Here is a 23,088-nt window from a genome sequence, read left to right as displayed (position 1 = left end):
GGAGGTCATACAGGCACGTGGAGGCCACACACACTACTGAGCCTCATTTTGACTTGTTTTAAGGACATTACATCAAAGTTGGATCAGCCTGTAGTGTGGTTTTCCACTTTAATTTTGAGTGTGACTCCAAATCCAGACCTCCATGGGTTGATAAATTGGATTTCCATTGATTATTTTTGTGTGATTTTGTTGTCAGCACATTCAACTAGGTAAAGAAAAAAAGTATTTAATAAGATTATTTCATTCATTCAGATGTAGGATGTGTTATTTTAGTGTTCCCTTTATTTTTTTGAGCAGTGTATTTCGATAAGGTGTATGTAAACTTCGGGCTTCAACTGTAGCTAAGTTTTCAGACGTTCCTTTTTGTGTCTTTCCCTTTAAAAAAATGCCTGGCGAGCTATAGTCAGGGGAAGTGATGGTCCACTCACGTAAAGAAATCGCTAACTAAATCATAAAATTCATTTAAAAAATAATTTAAAAAAATAATTTTAAAATGAGGGGGGGGGGGGGCTTAATTGTATGTTATGCATAAAGTTAGCAGTGTGGTTAAGGTTAGGTTTATTAATACAATTTTAAGAAGATAATTTGTAGAAATAGAGTAGAGGCGAGGTTTATGACATAGTGGCTTTGGTAACTAGTGACGACCGTTAGCTAGTTAAACAAAGTAAACATACTAGCTTGCTCTGTAGCGTGTTGGCTAACATACAACGAATGAGTGCCTAGTTACTCCACAACAAAACATATATTAAGGAGATATAAAGATATCTACAGTAATAGCAGGTAAGGAAACACTAAACTAGCTAATGTCGGATTTATTGGCTTTTAATGCAAGGGTCTTGTTGCTAGCTAGTTGACATTGGCCTGCAAGGGGGGCAACAAACTAGCTTGGTACTACTAAGTTAGCTGGGTAGCTACGAGAGGGGTTGGATACACAATAACGTTACCGTTGGCGAAATTTACAACCTGCACAATTGACCTAAGCACATGCTGCTAGTGCTAACTAGCTACCTAGTAACGTTAGCAGTAGTATGTAGCGAGGTCGAAAAATATATAACATTAATGGTTATCTTCAACCTAGGCTAGTAGTAGCTTGATTGTTTACTTTGTTATAGAGAGCCATATCATATGCCTGATTTCAGTTACTCGTTGTGACCTGTTTGACTTGAAAACAAAACAAGTGAACAATGACTTGACCTTCTCTGTCTAACATGACCATCAGCTCAGAATCACAGGGAATGTTGATTGTCAACCCGAGATATGGAAGCTGTTGTGCTTTTACTCTTTAAAGAATAGTAGACAACACCATGCCTCTTGTACAACTTTGCGTCTCTCTCGCTCTCTTTCTGGTCTGAATTTGGCCAGTATGACAAGCTGGAGAAATGTCCAGACCCCCAAAAGTGCCAAGTTTCCCTTAGGTTGATCCAGATGCTACATTTTTTACATATATTAGTACCAGTCAAACATTGTATATATATTAGTACCAGTCAAACATTCTACATTGTATAATAATAGTGAAACTATGAAATAACACATATGTTGTAACCAAAAAAAGTGTTAAACAGATTCTTCAAAGTAGCCACCCTTTGCCTTGATGACAGCTTTGCACACTCTTGGCATTCTCTCAACCAGCTTCATGATGAATTAACAAGGCACACTTGTTAATTGAAATGCATTCCAGGTGACTACCTCATAAAGTTGGTTGAGAGAATGCCAAGAGTGTGAAAGAGCAAAGGGTGGCTACTTTGAAGAATCTCAAATATAAAATACATTTTGATTTGTTAAACACTTTTTTGGTTATTACATGATTCCATATGTGTTATTTTATAGTATTGATGTCTTCACTATTATTCTACAATGTAGAAAATATAAAAAAAATTATGAAAAACCCTTGAATGAGTAGGTGTGTCCAAACCTGACTGGTACTACATATTTTACATGATAATTGCATAATGTCAAGAATGTCCTCTTCGTGTCTCATATAGGCACCACAGTAGCTAAGATGGAGGTGCTGTGTTTCCGGTTGCCTGGTCACGGTGACGCCACCCTAAAGAGCATGAACTCTCTGAGGTCCAGGCAGCAGTTCTGTGACATCACCATCGTGGCCAGCGGCAGGCAGACGTTCCGGGGACACAAAGTGGTCCTGGCTGCCTGCTCCCCCTTCCTCAGGGACCAGTTCCTGCTTAACCCTTCCTCTGAACTGCAGGTGGATGCCAGTGAAAGCCACCTTGATACACACTATTTGGGTTATGTCTGATAAATGTTGTGTCAGCTTCAGCTGATATACTAGCCCCTGACACTTCTTGTCACATGCCCTTTCAATGATCTGACTGTTTTTAATAGGCATATCTTTGTCCTGGGAAGCTCGCAGATGTATCACGCCAGCTGTGGTTCCAGTCCTCATTATGGTTCAGTCGAGTAGATACTATCACAAGTCTTGCAGGATATGACACTTATGGCTAACACGATTGATCATAGGAAACATCTCTTGAGACGTAACAGCAAAATAACTGGTATGTTTTTGTCCTATTTTGCCCTCTAGGTGTCAGTCCTTCACAGCTCCTCGGTGGTATGTGAGCTGCTCCAGTCCTGTTACACCGGTGTGCTGCAGTTCAGCCCCAAGGAGATAGTGAATTACCTGACGGCCGCTAGCTACCTGCAGATGGAGCATGTTGTGGGGAAGTGCCGGGGAGCCCTGGGAAAGTACATGCAGCCAAGGAACCCCAGCTCACCAAAGGTTAGTTACTTATTTTGGTTAGTGTTTATTGGTGTTTAGTCGTAGGCACCCTATTGAAGCATTGGTTGGCAATCACAACATAAAACGTTAATATACATTTCAGTTGTAGAAAGCAAATACTAGTCTACTATGTGATTCAACAAAGGCTGGATTTGCAGTGTTGACTGTCAGATTGTTCTACCTGTGACGACATTCAATCGGCTCGACTTCATTCTTTTTCTCTCCACCGCTCATTTTCAGATCAAGTCAGAAGAGAGTCACTCACTGCCAGTGACAGTCAGTGGCAGCAGTCAATCCCTTATGTCGACCTCTACTGATCATTCCCCCTCACTGCAGCCTCACAGCCCTATACAGTCTCAGGCTGATGACCATACAGACTCAAACACTAAGACAGATATACGACACGATGACGAACATAACACTCTGGATGAGATCAAGGTAAGTAGAGTCAGGAACAAAACTTACCAGTGCATCCATCTCTGGATCTATAAATGGGTGAGAATCATGTACTCTCTACAACAGCAGAGTTACTGTATTGTGTCAACATAATAGTAGTATATGTATTTGAGTATTTTTAAAATATTGTATTTTCAAATACACTGCCCAAAAAAAGATACATGGTTTAGTATTTTAATGGTTATTTGTAAAAACCAAATAGTCTTTCAAATTGTATTTGAGAGTAGTTTCAAATACTATTTTTAAATCCCTGAGTTAAATGCATGGGAGTGTATTTGAGTCGGTGTATTTTAGTATTTCCAAATGCATTAAAATATTCAACTGTCCTTTCAAATACAAATAAATACTTAGAATGTATGTGAAAGTAATTGAGATATTTGAAATAGTTTTTGAACCCAGGTCTGGTAGCTACCAAGGACATTGATTACTAGCACACTCAAATCGGTCTCAATTGTGTTCCAGGTGAGGGTAACAGAGGAGGACGAGGGCAGGGACGATTATGACGTGTTCCGGGTCTGCATCGAGGATGGACAGGAGCAGGAGCCGGAAGAGAGGCGAGAGGTAGAGGAGGGCGGTGAGGAAGCCACAGAGGGCCATCAGGGGGGCCAGTACCCAGATGCAGACAGTGTCATAGTGGGAGGGGGTGAGGGGGACGACGTGACCCCAGCCGAAATGGCTATCCGCATCAGCAGCTTCGAGAGGGAAGGGCTCCGCGCCTGGAGGCGGCGACTCACCGCCGACTCACCGAAAGTGGGCCAGGGGAGGGGCTTCAAGAGGAAGCGTGGATCGTACCGTGAGAGGGAGAGGAGGCCTCTAGGTATGCAGTACCAGGAGGCATGGCGTCTGCCCACCGGGGCAGAGATGATGCAGAGCTTCGGCCTGGACTTCAGCCAGGAAGCCACGAGGTCAGCGTTCCTCTCGGGGAGCGAGCTCCCACGACTAGACTACGGGATGGGGGACTCTCAGGGAGAGGAGCTGGTGCCCCGGGATGGGAATGGGCCGATCCACTACAGCCTGGACGACCCCAGTGGTGATGGAGGGGAGGGTAATATGGGGATGTCGGCTGTGCCAACAGGTGGTGACGAGGTGGGGGATGAGTCTGTCGCAGAGGTAGGCTCCACCTCCAGCACAGCGGGGCCGGTGGCTTGCGAGCAATGCAGCCTGACCTTCCCCTCTGCCCACTCCCTGGCCGTCCACTCGCGCGCCACCCACTTGCTGTACGTGTGCCCCTGCTGTGGCAAGCACTTCAACCACTCCAGCAACCTCAACCGCCACATGACCGTGCACCGCGGTGCCAAAGTCCACCGCTGCCAGCTCTGCGACAAGACATTCACGCAGAAGTCCACGCTGTGCGATCACATGAACTTGCACAGCGGCGAGCGGCCCCACTGCTGCGCCTACTGCCACTCACGCTTTGCTCACAAGCCGGCATTGCGGCGCCACCTCAAAGAGCAGCACGGGAAGACAACCGCTCAGAACAGCCTGGAGGCACAGGTTGAGATGGAGAGAGTGGCAGGGCCAGGGGAAGGAGAGGGAGACACTCAGGACAGATTTGACTTTTGACAAGAACACTGGCCAAAGTGTACTCTCATTGACTAAGCATTACAGGTTGCGGTTGGAGGTAAAGAGGGGTTATTCAAGCAAGCAGATATGTGCCTGTGTGCCTTTTGCCCTAATGGCCAAGAGTGGTTTGGAGTGTGCCTTCAGATTTGAGGGCTGGAGAAGAGGTAGGTGTGTGCTGGAGGGACCAACTAAGAACTTGAAAGGGAAAACCCCTCCTTTTAGACCTGGGGTGCACAACTCTGGTCCTCCTAATGGGCCGACGTGTATGCTGGTTTTATCTGGCCAGTCAATGACATGGATTGATTATTTATCTTTTATCTTATTTAATTGAAGGGGGGAACGATGACCTACACGACCGTGGTTCTGGAGGACTGGAGTTGTGTAAACCTCAGTTTTAGATCTGTCTCATTTTAACTCACTGGCTGAACAATAAAATATTTTTGTGTATTTGAGAAGGTGAGCTTCTTATTAAACACTGGATGTTGGTGCATACAATCTGATTCGTAATGTGTAATTACAGCTACACACTTATTTGTAACAACGTGTACTTACTACTAAGACACTTCATTTAAAGAGGGATCCAAAATACAGTAGGCTCAGTTATTCCATAGTCATGTTCATCACAAAGGACAAATAGTAATTTGCCATACACTTTGTGCAATGCACGCTTACACATATGACTCGTGAGACACTTGTGTACTGTTGTGCATGAAATTACATGTGACTTGGTGTGCTCAGCAGACATGCTAATGTAAGTATATCTCTGCACTGTATCATGTGCTATTCCAAAGGAACCATATAATGGATACATGTGAGGCCTACAACTATGAGACTGATAACACAATTACACTGTATTACATTGATACAGTGCCAAATCTAATTGGCCCCTTTGATTCAAAGCAAGACAACCAGATGAACAAATGTATTGAAGTGATTTATTGAGCTCCCCAAAACAATGAATCCCCTGGTTACAAGAGCAAGACCAGGCCACCATGCCAACCACCACATCTCTTTTCACGTGGTCATTGCCATTACACATCCTGGCCATGAATAGAAATGTAGCACCTACTCAGAACAACTGACACGTGGTGCTGTATCGGACTAACAGGCAATCAACAACAAACTCAAAATGCAATATAGAAAAAAGCATACAAACAAAGCTAACACTAAATCATTGATTACTACTCCTTACAGATCTCCAATGCAGCACGCCCCCCAGCTCATAGGAAATCCTCACTGTACACAACTTGGTTCCTCTTGTCTCGGTAGGAGCCTTTGGCACTGTTCTGCACAGCTGGGAGAGAAAGAATACATGAATCCAGAGTTGACACTGTCACACTGCTTGTTATTCCGATCTGTGTTTGACTCTGATATTTACCCAGAGTGGCCCAGACAGATTTGCCGGTGGCTGCCTCCAGCATGGGCTGCTTCCTAGCGATGCTGACTTTTATGGGGACATCTCCCACTGTGCTTCCATTCAACTGGGAGAAGAGTGTATAGATTATAGGTTTTACACTATAATGAATTAAGTTGGGAGAGGGAGCTAGAGCTATACTTACCTCTGCTACAGCCTGGTCTGCAGACTCCATCTTTTCAAAGGTGATGAATGCACAGCTAGAAAGAGAAAAACAGGGTTGTGTTCATTAGCCATCAAACAACAAAACAGTAAGGGACTTACTGGACTAGTTTTCAATTACAAAACATTTAAAAACACAATCACACACTGTCACATGGATGTAAAATCTCAACATTGTAGTTATGTAGCCCTACTTGCGTTGGGAGTCCATGGACAGGTCAATGATGGTGCCATGTTGGGAGAAGGCTAAGCGCAGGCTGTCCTCCACAAGGCCAGTTCCATACACATACACCGTATTCCCCTTCCTCACCCCCCTCCGCTCCGGGTATGAGTCTGATCCTGAGAGGGAAAGGGAGAGAGAGAGAGAGAGAGAGAGAGAGAGAGAGAGAAGATAAGGGGGAAGAAAAAAAGTACCATTATTCGCTCTTTGAACTTGTATTTTGATTGGAACATCCTTTTAAGAATGCCAGTGATTAAAGACATAAAAGACAGAAGTTCAGTAAAAGAATATTCACGTCTGAATGGTCCGTCTCGCTCACGTGACTCTCTGTCTCCTCCCCTTTCCCGGTCACGCTCTCTGTCCCGGCTCCTGTCTCTCTCGCTCCTCTCGCGGTCTCGCAGCTCTCTGTCCCTGCCCCGGTCGCCGCTGCCTCGGTCTCTCTCCCTCTCTCTGTCACGCTCTCTCTCTCTGTCCATCTCTCGGTCTCCTCTGTCTCTCTCTCGCTCTATGTCTTTGCTGGTGGACAGGCCACCTTCCTCCTCCTCATCACGAGCTGCCCGGTCGCCTGGAGTGATGAAGCTGTTGGAGAGCCACAGAGGAAAAGATTTTAAACCGCCTTATACAGAGAACCAGTGTAGAAAACATGACCTACTCTATTATTCATCAGAGCTTTTAGGCTTACCTCTCGTACAGAGATTTTCTGTGGGCTCTTTTGCCAGCCTGAAGTAGAAATGTCAAATGTAAAGTAGCAGCATCAGTTCTCAAGAACATATTTTTTCAAAGTCACTGGTTCTGTGGCCACAATACAGTCAGACAGCATTGGTAAAATACTGTAAAAGCATGCCATTTTGTAGGTAAAGTACATCAATTCATTCGATGATTTTAAAATGGGATGTCATGTCATTCTCACTTTACCTCAGAAAGCTCATCATCTGTGGACATGCTCCTTTGGAATGGTTGGAAAGCCACAGGGCCTGGGACTTTCTCTGGATCCTGGTAAACGGAAAGAAAATATAACAAATCATTACTAGACCATACATTTATAAGTTTGAGTTCCATCAGACTAGTGTATGTGTCACATTTAAGAGGCATTTGCACCTTTCAGCTTTATACATATTAATGTATATTCATTATATAAATAATTTATTCTATGATCAATTCCTACTACTACATTACACATCCTTACATATTGCATGTTGTATCTTACCTTGAGCTTGATCTCTAGCGTTCTAGAGCGCTTGAAGCCAGAGTTCTTGTTCTCTGACTTGATAGCACTGATGGCCCCAGACTTGATCAGCATCTTCGCCTGCTCTGTAGCTGTCGCTGTATCTAGCACAGGCTGGTCTGACAAAGCTAGAGGACAGAGAAAGTAGATGCAACTTAATCAACTTAGACCAAATATCTGCTTAGTAATACAGTTTTAAAGAGTTAACTTCTTAAAAAGTGAAGACAAAGCCCATACTGCGCTTCAATCCACTCTGATTGGTCTGGCTGGTTGAACTCTGCTGCTTCTTCAAAGCCAGCAGGGCCTTTTTCTATAGGTGAGGAGAGAGCGAGAGTAAGAGGTGAACAATCAGAGTTTGGTAACATTATAATGATGATATCTAACTTTCAACATTATGAGTGTGATGATGATGATGGCTGACAGGTGAATATTGATTTAATAAAGGCCTACCCCTAATCACATCTGCAAATGTGGGTGCAGTGTCACATCTCATTGTCAGCAGCAGGATACAGTTACATGGATAGAGTTCTCTCTAATCAAGTGGAGTGAGGAGATTCTTTGAGTTTCTCACCTTTTTCTTGAGTTTGGCATATTTCTTCTGCAGAGACTCCTCTTCCTCTGTCAAGGAGCTTGGGAACACCACCATGTTGAACCCAGCTGGAAAGCATTGTGAAAAAGGACCAGAATAGTGGACACATTTGCACAACACAATGCACATAAATACACAAGTGTGGTTGAATTCAACTCTATAGTATGAACTCAAAAACGATAATATACACGTTGTTCACGACCACAGGAGTTTCTCTTTCTACATTCTGCATGCATCTGACAACATTTTAAGCGTTACGTTAGATTGTTAGCTAAGGCTAGTTAGCTACTTCTAGCTAGTTACATTATGTGTTACACAGGGCAGTGGAAAGTATTACATTGCTTATCAACAATACGGTAATGTAGCGTTCAGACTACAGCAATTAATAAATATACTACATTCACACTACTGTATTTAGAAATTTAATTACGTTGTTACCTCTGTAACCTTATTGTAGCTACTTTTAATCACTCGCTCCTTCATGAACACAAAAACAAAGGGCGCATGAATATGACGTATAATGTTGGTAGGGGTGCATGAATAAGAAAAAATACTATTTAACCTGCTAAAATTGCGGGAATAAGTCAATTATAAGAAATGCATGGCATACACTTGACAACAGTTAGTAAAATAATGCATTAATATTGAGATATTTATATTACGTTTGGCAATTTTACCTACTTCCGCATACCAAACTTGGCCATTTCCGACTTTCATCTGCGGTGGAGAAATGGAAAGAATAGGTAAAGGACAATTAAACGTTAGATAATATTTACAGTTAATGCATTAGACATACGTTTAAGACCATTGCTGTAAGCTTTGCTTTAAAGTAACTTGCACTAAACTTGCTAGCAGTACAGTTTACTGGCGAATATGACAACTTTGGTTAGCCTAGCTAACGTTAACTACAGTAGCCAGCTCAGCTGTCATTCATGTAGCAGAAATGTAGTCACTCCCAATATGTCCAACCTGTTATAGGCAGAATCTTATCAGCTAAAGCAGTACATGATGACATTGCAATATGTGTATGTGCATTAATATATACAATGGACTCTATTGTATTGTATGATAGAGGACAGTCCACAGAAACTAGGCTCTTCATCCCAATCCCATTTCTCTCTCTCTCTCTCTCTCCATAGATCTGCCCGCTGTGGGCCCCACAGACCTCCCTATATCCCTGCTGGAGATGGGTTGCTCTGGCAGGTTTGAGCTCATCACACATCCACAGCCCAATGACCAGCCCCTGCCTCCACAAAGTTCGGTCAGTATGAGAGTCTCAGTGTGTGGTTGGATTCTTATTTGAAAACTCGCCCTGCCATTTCTACAGATATGAAAAGGACTGCCAAGCAATATATTCCATCTACCTATCTATTTGTCTAAGTTAAGTTTTTACAGTAGGTCTCACCTACCTACCTACCCGTGTCCTTCAGATCCGCAAAGGCCCGCCATCAAGTTTAGAGGAAAGGTTGAAAACTATCCAATCTCTCCAGCCCATTATATTCCTTATGTATTTCTATCATTCTTTTATCTACAGCTCCCTCATGGACTCCCTCCCACTAGTGTGAGCCTGGAGACAGAGGTAGAGAAGCGCTTTCTACGCGACCCTGCCTGGCTTCCCATACACGATACCGACGCTGCCTTCCACAGGTTTCTGAAGTAAGTCTGCTTACATTTCTTATTAGGGTTTTTACTTCTTTACTTTTTATTGCTTTGATGCAATGTAAATCTTTCTTTCGAAGTGGTGTTTATAAGGGGAATTCAGTGGTCCAGATGAGGCTGTGGTACCAAATGGTCACAGAATTAACTTGCGGTAACAGACTTGTTTTCCTCTAGGCTGGCTGAGAGAGATGTTCATATAGACTCTCTTCTCCATTGTGCTCTGTCTCCTCTGCACTCTGGCATCTCAGTAGTCAGAGATCCAACAACAGGAATGTTGTTGGACTTCACTGAGGTACATACTAGGAGTCAGATCTTACCTAGCTATGCTGTCTTAGTCTGTGTGTCCTAATCATACAGCTATGATCATGATGTGACTCAATGGGAACATTCAAAATTGTAGCACTTCCCTGAGTGGGGATCTACTAATCTTATTGAAAGGTCTACTTTGATTTTCATACACATTTTGAAACCCAGTGTCATTAAATGTCACTCTCTATCCAGGTGTTACTGGGGGACACAGGCATCTCTGCTAAGAATTCTATGTCCCTGCAACGTCCACCAAACCCTAATCCCTCTGAGAGCCTACGAGGAAGCAACACCAACTACCCGTTTATGCCCGGTGGGTCTGACTCATTACCTAAGTATATTATCAGAGCCATACACACTATATATACAAAAGTATGTGGACACCCCTTCAAATTATTGTCTATTTCAACCACATCCATGCTGGCTGGTGTATATAATTTAGCACACAGCCATGCAACCTTCATAGACAAACATTGGCAGTAGAATGGCATTACTGAAGTGCTCAGTGACTTTCAACGTGGCACCGTCATAGGATGACACCTTTCCAACAAGTCACTTTGTTTAATTTCTGCCCTGCTAGATCTTCCCCGGTCAACTGTAAGTGCTGTTATTGTGAAGTGGAAATGTCTAGGAGCAACAATAGCTCCGCTGCGAAGTGGTAGGCCACACAAGCTCATAGAATGGGACCGCTGAGTGCTGAAGCGCGTAGCGTGTAAAGATCGTCTATCCTCGGTTGCAACACTCGCTACTGAGTTCCAAACTGCCTCTGGAAGCAACGTCAGCACAATAACTGTTCGTCTGGAGATGCATGAAATGGGTTTCCATGGCCGAGCAGCCGCACACAAGCCTAAGATCACCATGCGCAATGCCAAGCATTGGCTGGAGTGGTGTAAAGCTCGCCGGCATTGGACTCTGGAGCAGTGGAAACTCGTTCTCTGGATTGATGAATCACGGTTCACCATCTGGCAGTCTGACGGACTAATATGGGTTCGGCGGATGCCAGGAGAACGCTACCTGCCCCGAATGCATCGTGCCAACTGTAAAGTTTGGTGGAGGAGGAATAATGGTCTGGGGCTGTTTTTCATCATTCGGGCTAGGCCCCTTAGTTCCAGTGAAGGGAAATCTTAACGCTACACCATACAATGACATTCTAGACGATTCTGTGCTTCCAACTTTGTGGCAACAGTTTGGGGAAGGTTCTCTCTTGTTTCAACATAACAATGCCCCGTGCACAAAGCAAGGTCCATACAGAAATGGTTTGCTGAGATCGGTGTGGAAGAACTTGACTGGCCTGCACAGAGCCCTGACCTCAACCCCATCAAACATCTTTGGGATGAATTGGAACACCGACTGCGAGCCAGGCCTAATCGCCCAACATCAGTGCCCGACCTCACTAATTCTCTTGTGGCTGAATGGAAGCAAGTCCCCGCAGCAATGTTCCAACATCTAGTGGAAAGCCTTCGCAGAATCATTAATCCCCTTTGATTTTGGAATGAGATGTTTGACGAGCAGGTGTCCACATACCTTTGGTCATGTAGTGTATGTGTATATGGCTCTGAGATGTATAATAAATGTTTGTTGTAAATTATATCTTCCCTTTAGTCAAATATAGAATATAAATATTATATCTTTATGTTGTCACATAGGTGGTATGGAGGAGCTGACACTGGAACAAATCAAGAAGAAATCCGAGCTGGAGGAGGACATAGACTTTGAGAACGGTGATTTTACATTTTTTATGGGGTTGAAATGGTGAAGGGGCAATTGTCATACCAAAGACTGCCTGTGCACAGTGAGGGGGGTTATTGTGAGGCGGGATGCTTGCTTTACAATGAAAATGCAGACTGAAGGAATCTTTGAAGTAAAAAAAAAACAGTGTGTGTGCTGTTCCCTAGGAACCAAATGGTTCTCTTCAAAAATCAGAATACAGATTTTAGTGATTAGACAGATCTTTTTGTTATTGAGCATATGTGTTTCTTGCTTGGCTTATTTCATGTGTATGTAAGTAATATACAGTATGTATTTCCCTTTACCTTAGGGTTACTCACAGTGCCCCCTGGACTGAAAGTTGGGATGGACTTCAGTGACAAAGGTTTGAATGGCCATTTGTTCCTAAAGGTTATCCTCTTGGCTTGGACAAATATATAATACGTTTTCTTTCTTTTTTTAAAATTCTCTATGAAGATGCCAAAACCACAAAGGGAGAAATCAATCTCCTGTCCCTGCTGTCCACCTTTGATGACATCATAGACTCCCAGCCTGAGGCAGAGGAGAAGGAGAAAGGCCACGGAAGTGGAAACGCACCCAAACTGCCCAGAACCAACAGCCTGGAAGACCTGGGGATCAAGGTATTCAATAAATATATATATTTTTTCTGTTGTTTATTGACAAATACAATCTACATCTCAAATGTAGTTTCCCCTCTAACTTAGCTTCTGTGGTTTATCATGTTCATATACTAAAAGGTGGTTGTTTATTTCCTCCTGTAGGACTCTCCCTCTACACCTGGGACCACCTCTACAGAGAAGAAAGATGGAGGAACGACCAAACCAGCAGAGGGCCAGGAGGAGAAGAAGAGATGGGCAATCCCAATAAACATCAACACCCCCTGCGGTGACTTCTACAAACGTATCCCTAACCCTGCCTTCAAGGTACTGTGCTGTAATGACAAAATATGTTGTTGGTTTGATAAATGAAGTTGAATATGTCGATGATGAATGTGTTGATTAGTCCCATGTAGTTTTATTTTGTAGTGTTATGACATTAGTCTAATCCCTTATTGGCACAGAACCTTGTTCATCCCACAATACTAATGTGATCCCCACCTCTCCCAGTATCCCTTTGAGTTGGACGTGTTCCAGAAGCAGGCAGTGTTGAGGCTGGAGGCCCATGACTCTGTGTTTGTGGCAGCTCACACATCAGCAGGCAAAACCGTGGTGGCAGAATACGCCATAGCACTCTCACAGAAGCACATGACCAGGTGTGTGTATTTACACATTTGTCATATTCTCTAAAATCTTTAATCCAACAGGGTAAAAATATGGGATTTATTAGAAATTCCTGATGTTTTGACCTGAATCATTGAAATGGACGAATAGGAAATTGAGTTGTTCCTGGTTTTCCATGTTAGGCCATCTAATCGCCTCTGGTGCAATCTAACCTCTCCATCTATTTGCACCTTCTGATAGGACCATCTACACCTCCCCCATCAAGGCGCTGTCCAATCAGAAGTTCCGGGACTTCAAGACCACCTTTGGGGACGTGGGGCTTCTGACCGGTGACGTACAGCTGAGTCCTGAAGCCTCCTGTCTTATCATGACCACTGAGATATTGAGGTGACGTAACATATACAGTACATCATATCAATCACTTAGAAAACATGTCACATTATTATATAACTGTACACATTATATCACACTGTCACGTTATACCTCCACGCCTCTAGGACCAAGCTCCGCTCTATGGGGGATTGTAACATATACAGTACATCATATACACCAAACATTACACATTATAATATAAAATGACACATTATATCACACATTAACCCTATGGAACACTGTTTTTATACTGTCTAATTGAACGCATACCATGGTTATATTTTTACATACCCCTATCCATGTAGGCCTATACATCAGCTTACTAACTATGTAACACTGAGTGATTCTTTCCCATGTACTGTTTGTTTGACTGACACTTTCTCCCTCCCTCCCGCTCTCTCTTGTAGGTCCATGCTCTATAACGGTTCGGAGGTCATCAGAGATTTAGAGTGGGTGATCTTTGATGAGGTTCACTACATCAATGATGCTGAGGTAACGGAGAAGCCTCACTCTCAAAACCTTCCTCTCTCGCTGTTTTAGTCAAGCACACGTGTGGCTAAATCTCATTCTCTTCCGTTTTCTTTCCCTCCCTTTCTGTCTATCTCTCCCTATTAGAGAGGAGTGGTGTGGGAGGAGGTTCTGATCATGTTACCCGACCACGTCAGCATTATTCTTCTGAGTGCTACTGTCCCCAACGCTGTGGAGTTCAGTGAGTGGATCGGGTACGTTGCCAACTATTGCCTACACCTGTCATCACCAAACCCAAAGCATATATACCATATATACAAAAGTATGTGGACAGACCTTCAAATTACTGGATTTGGCTATTTCAGCCACACCCGTTTCTGACAGGTGTATAAAATCGAGCACACAGCCATGCAATCTCCATAGACAAACATGGACAGCAGAACAGCCTTACTGAAGAGCTCAGTGACTTTCAGTGACTTTTAGAATGCCACCTTTCCAGCAAGTCAGTTCGTCAAATTTCTGTCCTGCTAGAGCTGTCCCGGTCAACTGAAGTGCTGTTATTGTGAAGTGGAAACGACTAAGAGCAAAAACGGCTCAGCCGCGAAGTGGTAGGCCATACAAATCAAAATCAAATCCAATTTTATTGGTCAAATACACATGTTTAGCAGATGTTATTGCGGGTGTAGTGAAATGCTTGTGTTTCTAGCTCCAAGAGTGCAATAATATCTAACAAGTAATATCTAGCAATTTCACAACAATACACACAAATCTAAAGGAATGGAATTAAGAATATGTCAATATTTGTATGAGCAATGTCAGAGCGGCATAGACTAAAATACTGTAGAATAGAATATAATACAGTATACACTACCGTTCAAAAGTTTGGGGTCACTTAGAAATGTCCTTGTTTTTGAAAGAAAAGCAAATTTTTTTGTCCATTTAAAATAACATCAAATTGATCAGAAATACAGTGTAGACATTGTTAATTTTGTGAATGACTATTGTAGCTGGAAATGGCTGATTTTTAATGGAATATCTACATAGGCGTACAGAGGCCCATTATCAGCAACCATCACTGTTATTTTAATGGACAAAAAATGATTTTCTTTCAAAAACAAGGACATTTCTAAGTGACCCCAAACTTTTGAACGGTAGTGTATACGTAGAGATGAGTAATGCAAAATATGTAAACATTATTAAAGTGACTAGTGTTCCATTTATTTTGTAATTTTTTTTATTTAACCTTTATTTAACCAGGTAGGCAAGTTGAGAACAAGTTCTCATGTACAATTGCGACCTGGCCAAGATGAAGCAAAGCAGTTCGACACATACAACAACACAGAGTTACACATGGAGTAAAACAAACATACAGTCAATAATAGAGTAGAAAATAAGTCTATATACAATGTGAGCAAATGAGGTGAGGTAAAGGCAAAAAAGGCCATGGTGGCAAAGTAAATACAATATAGCAAGTAAAACACTGGAATGGTAGATTTGTAGTGGAAGAAAGTGCAAAGTAGAAATAATAGAAAGAATGGGGAGCAAAGGAGCAAAATAAATAAATAAATACAGTAGGGGAAGAGGTAGTTGTTTGGGCTAAATTATAGATGGGCTATGTACAGGTGCAGTGATCTGTGAGTTGCTCTGACAGCTGGTGCTTAAAGCTAGTGAGGGAGATAAGTGTTTCTAGTTTCAGAGATTTTTGTAGTTCGTTCCAGTCATTGGCAGCAGAGAACTGGAAGGAGAGACAGCCAAAGGAGGAATTGGCTTTGGGGGTGACCAGAGAGATATACCTGCTGGAGCGCGTGCTACAGGTGGGTGCTGCTATGGTGACCAGTGAGCTGAGATAAGGGGGGACTTTACCTAGCAGGGTCTTGTAGATGACCTGGAGCCAGTGGGTTTGGCGACGAGTATGAAGCAAGGGCCAGCCAACGAGAGTGTACAGGTCGCAGTGGTGGGTTGTAAATGGGGCTTTGGTGACAAAATGGATGGCACTGTGATAGACTGCATCCAATTTGTTGAGTAGGGTGTTGGAGGCTTTTTTGTAAATGACATCGCCGAAGTCGAGGATCGGTAGGATCAGTTTTACAAGGGTATGTTTGGCAGCATGAGTGAAGGATGCTTTGTTGCGAAATAGGAAGCCAATTCTAGATTTAACTTTGGATTGGAGATGTTTGATGTGAGTCTGGAAGGAGAGCTTACAGTCTAACAAGACACCTAGGTATTTGTAGTTGTCCACATATTCTAAGTAAGAACCGTCCAGAGTAGTGATGCTAGACGGGCGGGCAGGTGCGGGCAGCGATCGGTTGAAGAGCATGCATTTAGTTTTACTTGTTTTTAAGAGCAGTTGGAGGCCACGGAAGGAGAGTTGTATGGCATTGAAGCTTGTCTGGAGGGTTGTTAACACAGTGTCCAAAGAAGGGCCAGAACTATACAGAATGGTGTCGTCTGCGTAGAGGTGGATCAGAGACTCACCAGCAGCAAGAGCGACATCATTGATGTATACAGAGAAAAGAGTTGGCCCAAGAATTGAACCCTGTGGCACCCCCATAGAGACTACCAGAGGCCCGGACAACAGGCCCTCCGATTTGACACATTGAACTCTATCAGAGAAGTAGTTAGTGAACCAGGCGAGGCAATCATTTGAGAAACCAAGGCTATTGTGTCTGCCGATGAGGATGTGGTGATTGACAGAGTCGAAAGCCTTGGCCAGGTCAATGAATACGGCAGCACAGTATTGTTTCTTATCGATGGCGGTTACGATATCGTTTAGGACCTTGAGCGTGGCTGAGGTGCACCCATGACCAGCTCTGAAACCAGATTGCATAGCGGAGAAGGTGCGGTGGGATTAGAAATGGTCGGTAATTTGTTTGTTTACTTGGCAATCGAAGACCTTAGAAAGGCAGGGTAGGATAGATATAGGTCTGTAGCAGTTTGGGTCAAAAGTGTCCCCTCCTTTGAAGAGGGGGATGACAGCAGCTGCTTTCCAATCTTTTGGAATCTCAGACGACACGAAAGAGAGGTTGAACAGGCTAGTAATAGGGGTTGCAACAATTTCGGCAGATCATTTTAGAAAGAAAGGGTCCATATTGTCTAGCCCGGCTGATTTGTAGGGGTCCAGATTTTGCAGCTCTTTCAGCTGACTGGATTTGGGAGAAGGAGAAATGGGGAAGGCTTGGGCGAGTAGCTGTGGGGGGTGCAGTGCTGTTGACCGCGGTAGGGGTAGCCAGGTGGAAAGCATGGCCAGCAGCTGTAGAAAAAGGCTTATTGAAATTCTCAATTATAGTGGATTTATTGGAGAGTTTCCTATCCTCATTGCAGTGGGCAGCTGGGAGGAGGTGTTCTTTATCTCCATGGACTTTACAGTGTCCCAGAACTTTTTTGAGTTTGTGTTGCAGGAAGCAAATTTCTGCTTGTAAAAGCTAGCCTTGGCTTTTCTAACTGCCTGTGTATATTGGTTTCTAACTTCCCTGAAAAGTTGCATATCACGGGGGCTGTTCAATGCTAATGCAGAACGCCACAGGATGTTTTTGTGTTGGTTAAGGGCAGTCAGGTCTGGAGAGAACCAAGGGCTATATCTGTTCCTGGTTCTAAATTTCTTGAATGGGGCATGCTTATTTAAGATGGTGAGGAAGGCAGGTGGCCAACTGTAAAGTTTAGTGGAGGAGGAATAATGGTCTGGGGCTGTTTTTCATGGTTCGGGCTAGGCCCCTTAGTTCCAGTGAATGGAAATCTTAATGCTACAGAATACATTGACATTCTTGACAATTCTGTGCTTCTAACTTTGTGGCAACAGTTTGGGGAAGGCCCTTCCCTGTTTCAGCATGACAATGCCCCTGAGCACAAAGCGAGGTCCATACAGAATTGTTTTGTTGAGATCGGTGTGGAAGAAGTTGACTAGCCTGCACAGAGCCCTGACCTCAACCCCGTCGAACACCTTTGGGATGAATTGGAACGCCGAGCCAGGCCTAATCACCCACAACATCAGTGCCGACTTCACTAATGCTCTTGTGGCTGAATGTTCCAACATCTAGTGGAAAGCCTTTCCAGAAGAGTGGAGGATGTTATAGCAGCAAAGGGGGGACCAATTCCATATTAATGCCCATGATTTTGGAATGAGATGTTCGACGAACAGGTGTCCACTTTTGGTCATGTAGGCCCCTTAGTGTATGTTGGGAAAGACACTGTTAAACCATGCATGTTTTTGTGAGTACATGACCTACTGAGTCTAAAACTAGGACCCAGAGTATTTGTTGGTCAAGTCATGTGGTTAGAAAAAACTCCTGACCCTAGTTAAAGTACAGTAATAGCCGTTGCTATGGCCACAGTATGGAGCATGTACAGTGTGTGTTGTGGTTGGCCTGTAGTCTATGAATGGAATGATGTCTTTGAGTTGTGTACGGATGCTTTAGTTTCTCCACTCCCTTCCTATCTCCTCTCCAGGCGCATTAAAAAGAAGCACATCTATGTGATCAGCACAGCGAAGAGACCTGTGCCTCTGGAGCACTACCTGTACACAGGCAACAGCACCAAGACCCAGAAGGAGATGTTCCTACTGCTGGACCCTTCGGGCAACTTGCAAACCAAAGGGTACGTACACGCACTCGCACACACACACGCCTCATAACAGCTTGAATGGTAATCCGAAAATTATCCATACTGACCGAACCGACAATTTATCCAGGACGTTTTACTGATATCGATAATAAAGATAAGTAGCCTTTTACTAGAGGAATGTGACGTTTGAAATGAAATGTCTGCTACTATTGCTAACAGGACAATTGATAGCCACTGCATTCAAAGTAGTAGCAGTAGTAGTTTTAAAGGTAATATAAAAAGGAACTGGTGCACATGAATGTTGTAAACTTATCGTTCAATTTATCGTTATCGTGATAATCAGTCAATATATAGTGATATGGCTTTTTGTCCAGATCGCCCAGCTCTAGTTGTCATGGAGAGTAATGTAGTGATCACTTTTTAATGTTGGTGGCTTCTTTGTTTTTAAGGTACTATGCTGCTATAGATGCCAAAAAGGAACGCACCAGTAAACACGCACAGTCCTTTGGCACGAAAAATCCATCTCAGAACACTACACCCAACCAGGTACAGAATATCACCCCTACTCTCTCTGGGCTCTATTTTAACAAACCTAACACGATGGTAAATATAAGCGCTGGCAGTAGCGCTATAGGTTCGGTGGTGTGTCAGAAATATTGTTGCTATTTTCACAACCGTAATTGTGGGAGCAGTTCCTTGCGGTGGCCCGAAACGGCTGGGTTCTGATGAGTAAACAAGTTGTAAGTGTGTCGAGGCTCGCCCCCTCACTGGCCAATCAGAACGTGCTTCATGGCTAAATATGTGGTTGCTTCAAGTTGTGTATTTACGGTCTTTCCTGTATTGTGTTGTCATCAACTCCAATCGAAATGTTAGTCCGTTTATAGCCTAGTACGTTAAATAGCCTGGCCCATATTTTCACAATATTTTGAGCATGTTTGCAGTCCAATCAAATTCAAATAAAAACGAAACAACAACTTCTTTCAAATAGGCTATGTCTAAATACAGTTGCAGGCACCGTAATCGTGGGCGTATAATACAGACAAGGCAACACAGACTATAGAAGGTTTTACAGACATCCAAACTTTTCACAGGAGCCATATAAAGATCCAATATAAGGAGAAAGGGATAATGTCCACTCTCCCTAATACTGCTTCCAAATATAATATTTTATAAACATATTAGAACCATCTTACAGATCGCATTCACACTTCTCTAGAAGTTGCATTGCATGTGGGCTCCCGAGTGGCGCAGCAGTCTAAGGCACTGCATCTCAGTGCTAGAGGCGTCACTACATACCCTGGTTTGATCCCTGGCTGTATCACAACCGGCCGTGATCGGGGAGTCCCATAGGGCGGCGCCTAATTGGCCCAGCGTTGTCCAGGTTAGGGTTTGGCCGGGGTAGGCCGTCGTTGTAAAATAAGAACTGACTTTCCTAGTTTTTTTAATTTAACCTTTATTTCACTAGGCAAGTCAAAAGTTAAATCAAGGTTAAATAAAAACATGTGGCCACCAGTGTTATCACCTTAAAACTAGGACGGTGAATCATTCTAATAAGTTTGCTTATTTTTTGTTTAATTTTATTAAAACCAGTCTGTTTTTTTATTATTCTAAAATCGGCAGGATAAAAAAGACACAACGCATTGCTGTTGAACCAGCCTGCTTGGGTTTTGAACATATGAAACGGAAAACAAGCAATTGTTACAGGAAAATCATTTCTAAAAACAATGTTCACCGGTATTCACAGAGGTTCTCATCTGTCTTTTCACGATGGACATGGACACATGTAGCCTACATCAAGGAGGGGGTTTTACACACGTCTAAAATGGAACTGCATGGCTCAAATAATGTAGGCCTGCCTACAATACATACAGTTCATTCAGAAAGTATTCAGAACCCTTGACATTTTCCACATTTTGTTACATTACAGCCTTATTCTAAAAAAAACAATAAAGATTTTTTCCGTTATCAATTTACACACAATACATACCCCATAATTACAAAGCAGAACAGGTTTTTAGAATTTTTTGCAAGATTATAAAACAGATAACTCATTTACATACAGTACCAGCCAAAAGTTTGGACACACCTATTCAGGGTTTTTCTTTATTTTTACTGTTTTCTACATTGTAAAATAATAGTGAAGACATTATGCACTGCTCTGATTTGAGCCTGCTTCCTCCATCTTTGAATTCAAATTCAATTCAAATCTTCTCCATCACATACTGCCCCTTTCGTTTTAGGCTACGTTTCTTTTAAGGTTGCATAAATCATAAAATGTGTCATAAATACTTTGACTTATGCAATGTAGAGATAAGAAGGGAGGGATGTTGAGACATACAGTACCAGTCAAAAGTTTGGACACACCTATTCATTCCAGGGTTTTTCTTTATTTTTACTATGTTCTACATTGTAGAAAAGTAGTGAAGACAACAAAACTATGAAATAACAGCTATGGAATCATGTAGTCACCAAAAAAGTGTTAAACAAATCCAAATATATTTTATATTTGAGTTTCTTCAAAGTAGCCACCCTTTGCCTTGATGACAGCTTTGCACACTCTTGGCATTCTCTCAACCAGCTTCATGAGGAATGCTTTTCCAACAGTCTTGAAGGACTTCCCACATATGCTGAGCACTGGTTGGCTGATTTTCCTTCACTCTGCGGTCCAACTCATCCCAAACCATCTCAATTGGGTTGAGGTCGGGTGACTGTGGAGGCCAGGTCATCTAATGCAGCACTCCTTCATTCTCATCTTGGTCAAATAGCCCTTACACAGCCTGGAGGTGTGTTTTGGGTTATTGTCCTGTTGAAAAACAAATGATAGTCCCACTAAGCGCATACCAGATGGGATGGTGTATCGCTGCAGAATCCTGTGGTAGCCATGCTGGTTAAGTGTGCCTTGAATTCTAAATAAATCGCTGACAAATTTGTCACCAGCAAAGCACCCCCACATCTCCTCCTCCATGGTTCACAGTGGGAACCACACATGCGGAGATCATCCGTTCACCTACTCTGCCTCAAATTTGGAGTCATCAGACCAAAGGACAGATTTCCACCGTTATAATGTGCATTGCTCGTGTTTCTTGGCCCAACCAAGTCTCTTCTTCTTCTTGGTGTCCTTTAGTAGTGGTTTCTTTGCAGCAATTCGACCATGAAGACCTGATTCACTCAGTCCCTCTGAACAGTTGATGTTGAGATGTGTCTGTTACTTGAACTCTGTGAAGCATTTATTTCGGCTGCAATCTGAGGTGCAGTTAACTCTAATGAACTTATCCTCTGCAGCAGAGGTAACTCTGGGTGTGTGTAGATTGATGAGGAGAAAGAAAACTATTGAATTCATTTTAGAATAAGGCTGTAATGTAACAAAATCTGAATACTTTCCGTAAGCACTGTAGATTGAAAGGGAATGTCAGCTCACAATTTTGCTCCCCTGAAACTTTGTTTTAAAAAAAGCTTCTGTGATTTAAGATTCATTTCCAAGCAGTCTCACGAGCCAAACCATTTATCGACAGTCTTGACTATTTGGCGATTGCAATGGGCAGGACCCCCAAAACAATTGCCTTCATTGAGAGCTGTTCAGGCTATATTGGTTTTTAATCAAATAAAATGAAATTGGAAAAAATATAGTATACAGGCACCGAAAGCACATTACTCTTGTTCCATGTGCAAATGGGCAGTGTGCTTCACAGCTGGATAGGATGCCTCTGCTGTCAAAATTCATGCCATAACCAACCGCGTTACCGCTTAAACCAGCTTTTGGTGGTTCTTAAACATCCCTACCAGCACTGCCTGCAATTAGCACTTTGGCACTCAAATATTTCCACCCCTTCCATCTGAGCAAAAGCGAGCTGATAAAAGACAGGTAAATTACCAATCCTTGTGCAAGTTTGAAAATAAAAGAGAGCTGGCTTTAACAGGTCGAAATTGCCAATGAACATACGTTTGACACTAGCACCGCCTTTATGCCAGCCGAACATAGAGCCCTCTCTCTCTGTCTCCTTTACCCTCTCTGTCACTCATGCCCATCGTAGGACTTCTGCCAGTCTTTGAACATCTTCTCTACTTTGCCATTTCTCCATGGGCCATCTTCTCCCTGTATCATTTCTTTACTCTTTCCCTCTCGCTCCATTTTCTCACCCCTCTCTCCACCAGGACCGGGCGGTGTGGCTTTCCCTCCTCCACTTCCTGTCCCAGCGCCAGCAGACCCCCGTGGTGGCGTTCACCTTCTCCAGGACGCGCTGCGACGACAACGCCCGCTCTCTAGCCTCCATGGACCTCACAAGCTCGGCGGAGAAGAGCGAGATCCACTCCTTTTTCCAGAAGAGCCTGAGACGCCTCAGGGGAGGGGACCGCCAGCTGCCCCAGGTAGGGTGCACTCTGGCTGGGGCCTGTTGTCTGGGAGAACTAAGACCTGC

The 23,088-nt window shown here is 43.3% G+C and overlaps 3 protein-coding genes across 8 annotated transcripts in view; 2 read left to right on the top strand and 1 right to left on the bottom strand.

Moving 5' to 3' along the window:
• The first annotated feature begins 519 nt into the window (after positions 1-519).
• Positions 520-5,248, top strand: LOC106570057 (zinc finger and BTB domain-containing protein 12). The gene is made up of 5 exons (XM_014142000.2): positions 520-780; positions 1,983-2,203; positions 2,540-2,734; positions 2,975-3,172; positions 3,653-5,248. The coding sequence occupies exons 2-5, from the start codon at positions 2,000-2,002 to the stop codon at positions 4,751-4,753; spliced, it is 1,698 nt and encodes a 565-aa protein (XP_013997475.2). The 5' UTR covers positions 520-780; positions 1,983-1,999; the 3' UTR covers positions 4,754-5,248.
• A 426-nt stretch (positions 5,249-5,674) lies between these two features.
• nelfe (Negative elongation factor E) lies at positions 5,675-8,986 on the bottom strand. Of its 4 annotated transcripts, none has more exons than XM_014141517.2 (11): positions 8,802-8,983; positions 8,346-8,431; positions 8,012-8,084; positions 7,757-7,902; positions 7,465-7,542; positions 7,232-7,269; positions 6,869-7,128; positions 6,524-6,668; positions 6,313-6,367; positions 6,132-6,234; positions 5,675-6,047 (listed from the first exon to the last, which is right to left on the bottom strand). In XM_014141517.2, exons 2-11 carry the CDS (start codon positions 8,418-8,420, stop codon positions 5,974-5,976), a joined length of 1,047 nt encoding a protein of 348 aa, XP_013996992.1. In that variant the 5' UTR covers positions 8,421-8,431; positions 8,802-8,983; the 3' UTR covers positions 5,675-5,973. The 4 variants fall into 4 exon arrangements, with proteins under 4 accessions (XP_013996992.1, XP_045549603.1, XP_045549602.1 ...); NM_001146643.1 differs by having other exon boundaries at positions 5,676-6,047; positions 6,845-7,128; positions 8,802-8,846; XM_045693647.1 differs by having other exon boundaries at positions 6,132-6,367; positions 8,802-8,986.
• The window catches only part of LOC106570056 (helicase SKI2W), a 35,860-nt gene continuing 21,667 nt past the window's right edge, over positions 8,896-23,088 (top strand). For 2 of the 3 annotated variants that reach the window (XR_006758869.1, XM_014141997.2), the window contains exons 1-16: positions 8,896-9,106; positions 9,503-9,624; positions 9,898-10,019; positions 10,197-10,314; positions 10,524-10,641; positions 11,975-12,049; positions 12,367-12,420; positions 12,513-12,676; positions 12,818-12,979; positions 13,163-13,308; positions 13,517-13,663; positions 14,056-14,140; positions 14,264-14,370; positions 18,560-18,706; positions 19,123-19,219; positions 22,826-23,038. Coding sequence is in view for 2 of the 3 variants with exons in the window: in XM_014141997.2 (XP_013997472.1) it covers positions 9,094-9,106; positions 9,503-9,624; positions 9,898-10,019; positions 10,197-10,314; positions 10,524-10,641; positions 11,975-12,049; positions 12,367-12,420; positions 12,513-12,676; positions 12,818-12,979; positions 13,163-13,308; positions 13,517-13,663; positions 14,056-14,140; positions 14,264-14,370; positions 18,560-18,706; positions 19,123-19,219; positions 22,826-23,038 (1,890 nt within the window). In the remaining variant the exon portion in view is untranslated. The remainder of the gene's footprint in view (positions 9,107-9,502; positions 9,625-9,897; positions 10,020-10,196; positions 10,315-10,523; positions 10,642-11,974; positions 12,050-12,366; positions 12,421-12,512; positions 12,677-12,817; positions 12,980-13,162; positions 13,309-13,516; positions 13,664-14,055; positions 14,141-14,263; positions 14,371-18,559; positions 18,707-19,122; positions 19,220-22,825; positions 23,039-23,088) is intronic. The other variant, XM_045694628.1, reaches the window with a different exon arrangement.

The sequence above is a fragment of the Salmo salar genome, chromosome ssa14, assembly GCF_905237065.1.
Source record: "Salmo salar chromosome ssa14, Ssal_v3.1, whole genome shotgun sequence".
Lineage (NCBI taxonomy): Eukaryota > Metazoa > Chordata > Actinopteri > Salmoniformes > Salmonidae > Salmo > Salmo salar.
Note: the sequence above shows the minus strand (reverse complement) of the source record. Positions and strands in the feature narration are given on the sequence as shown.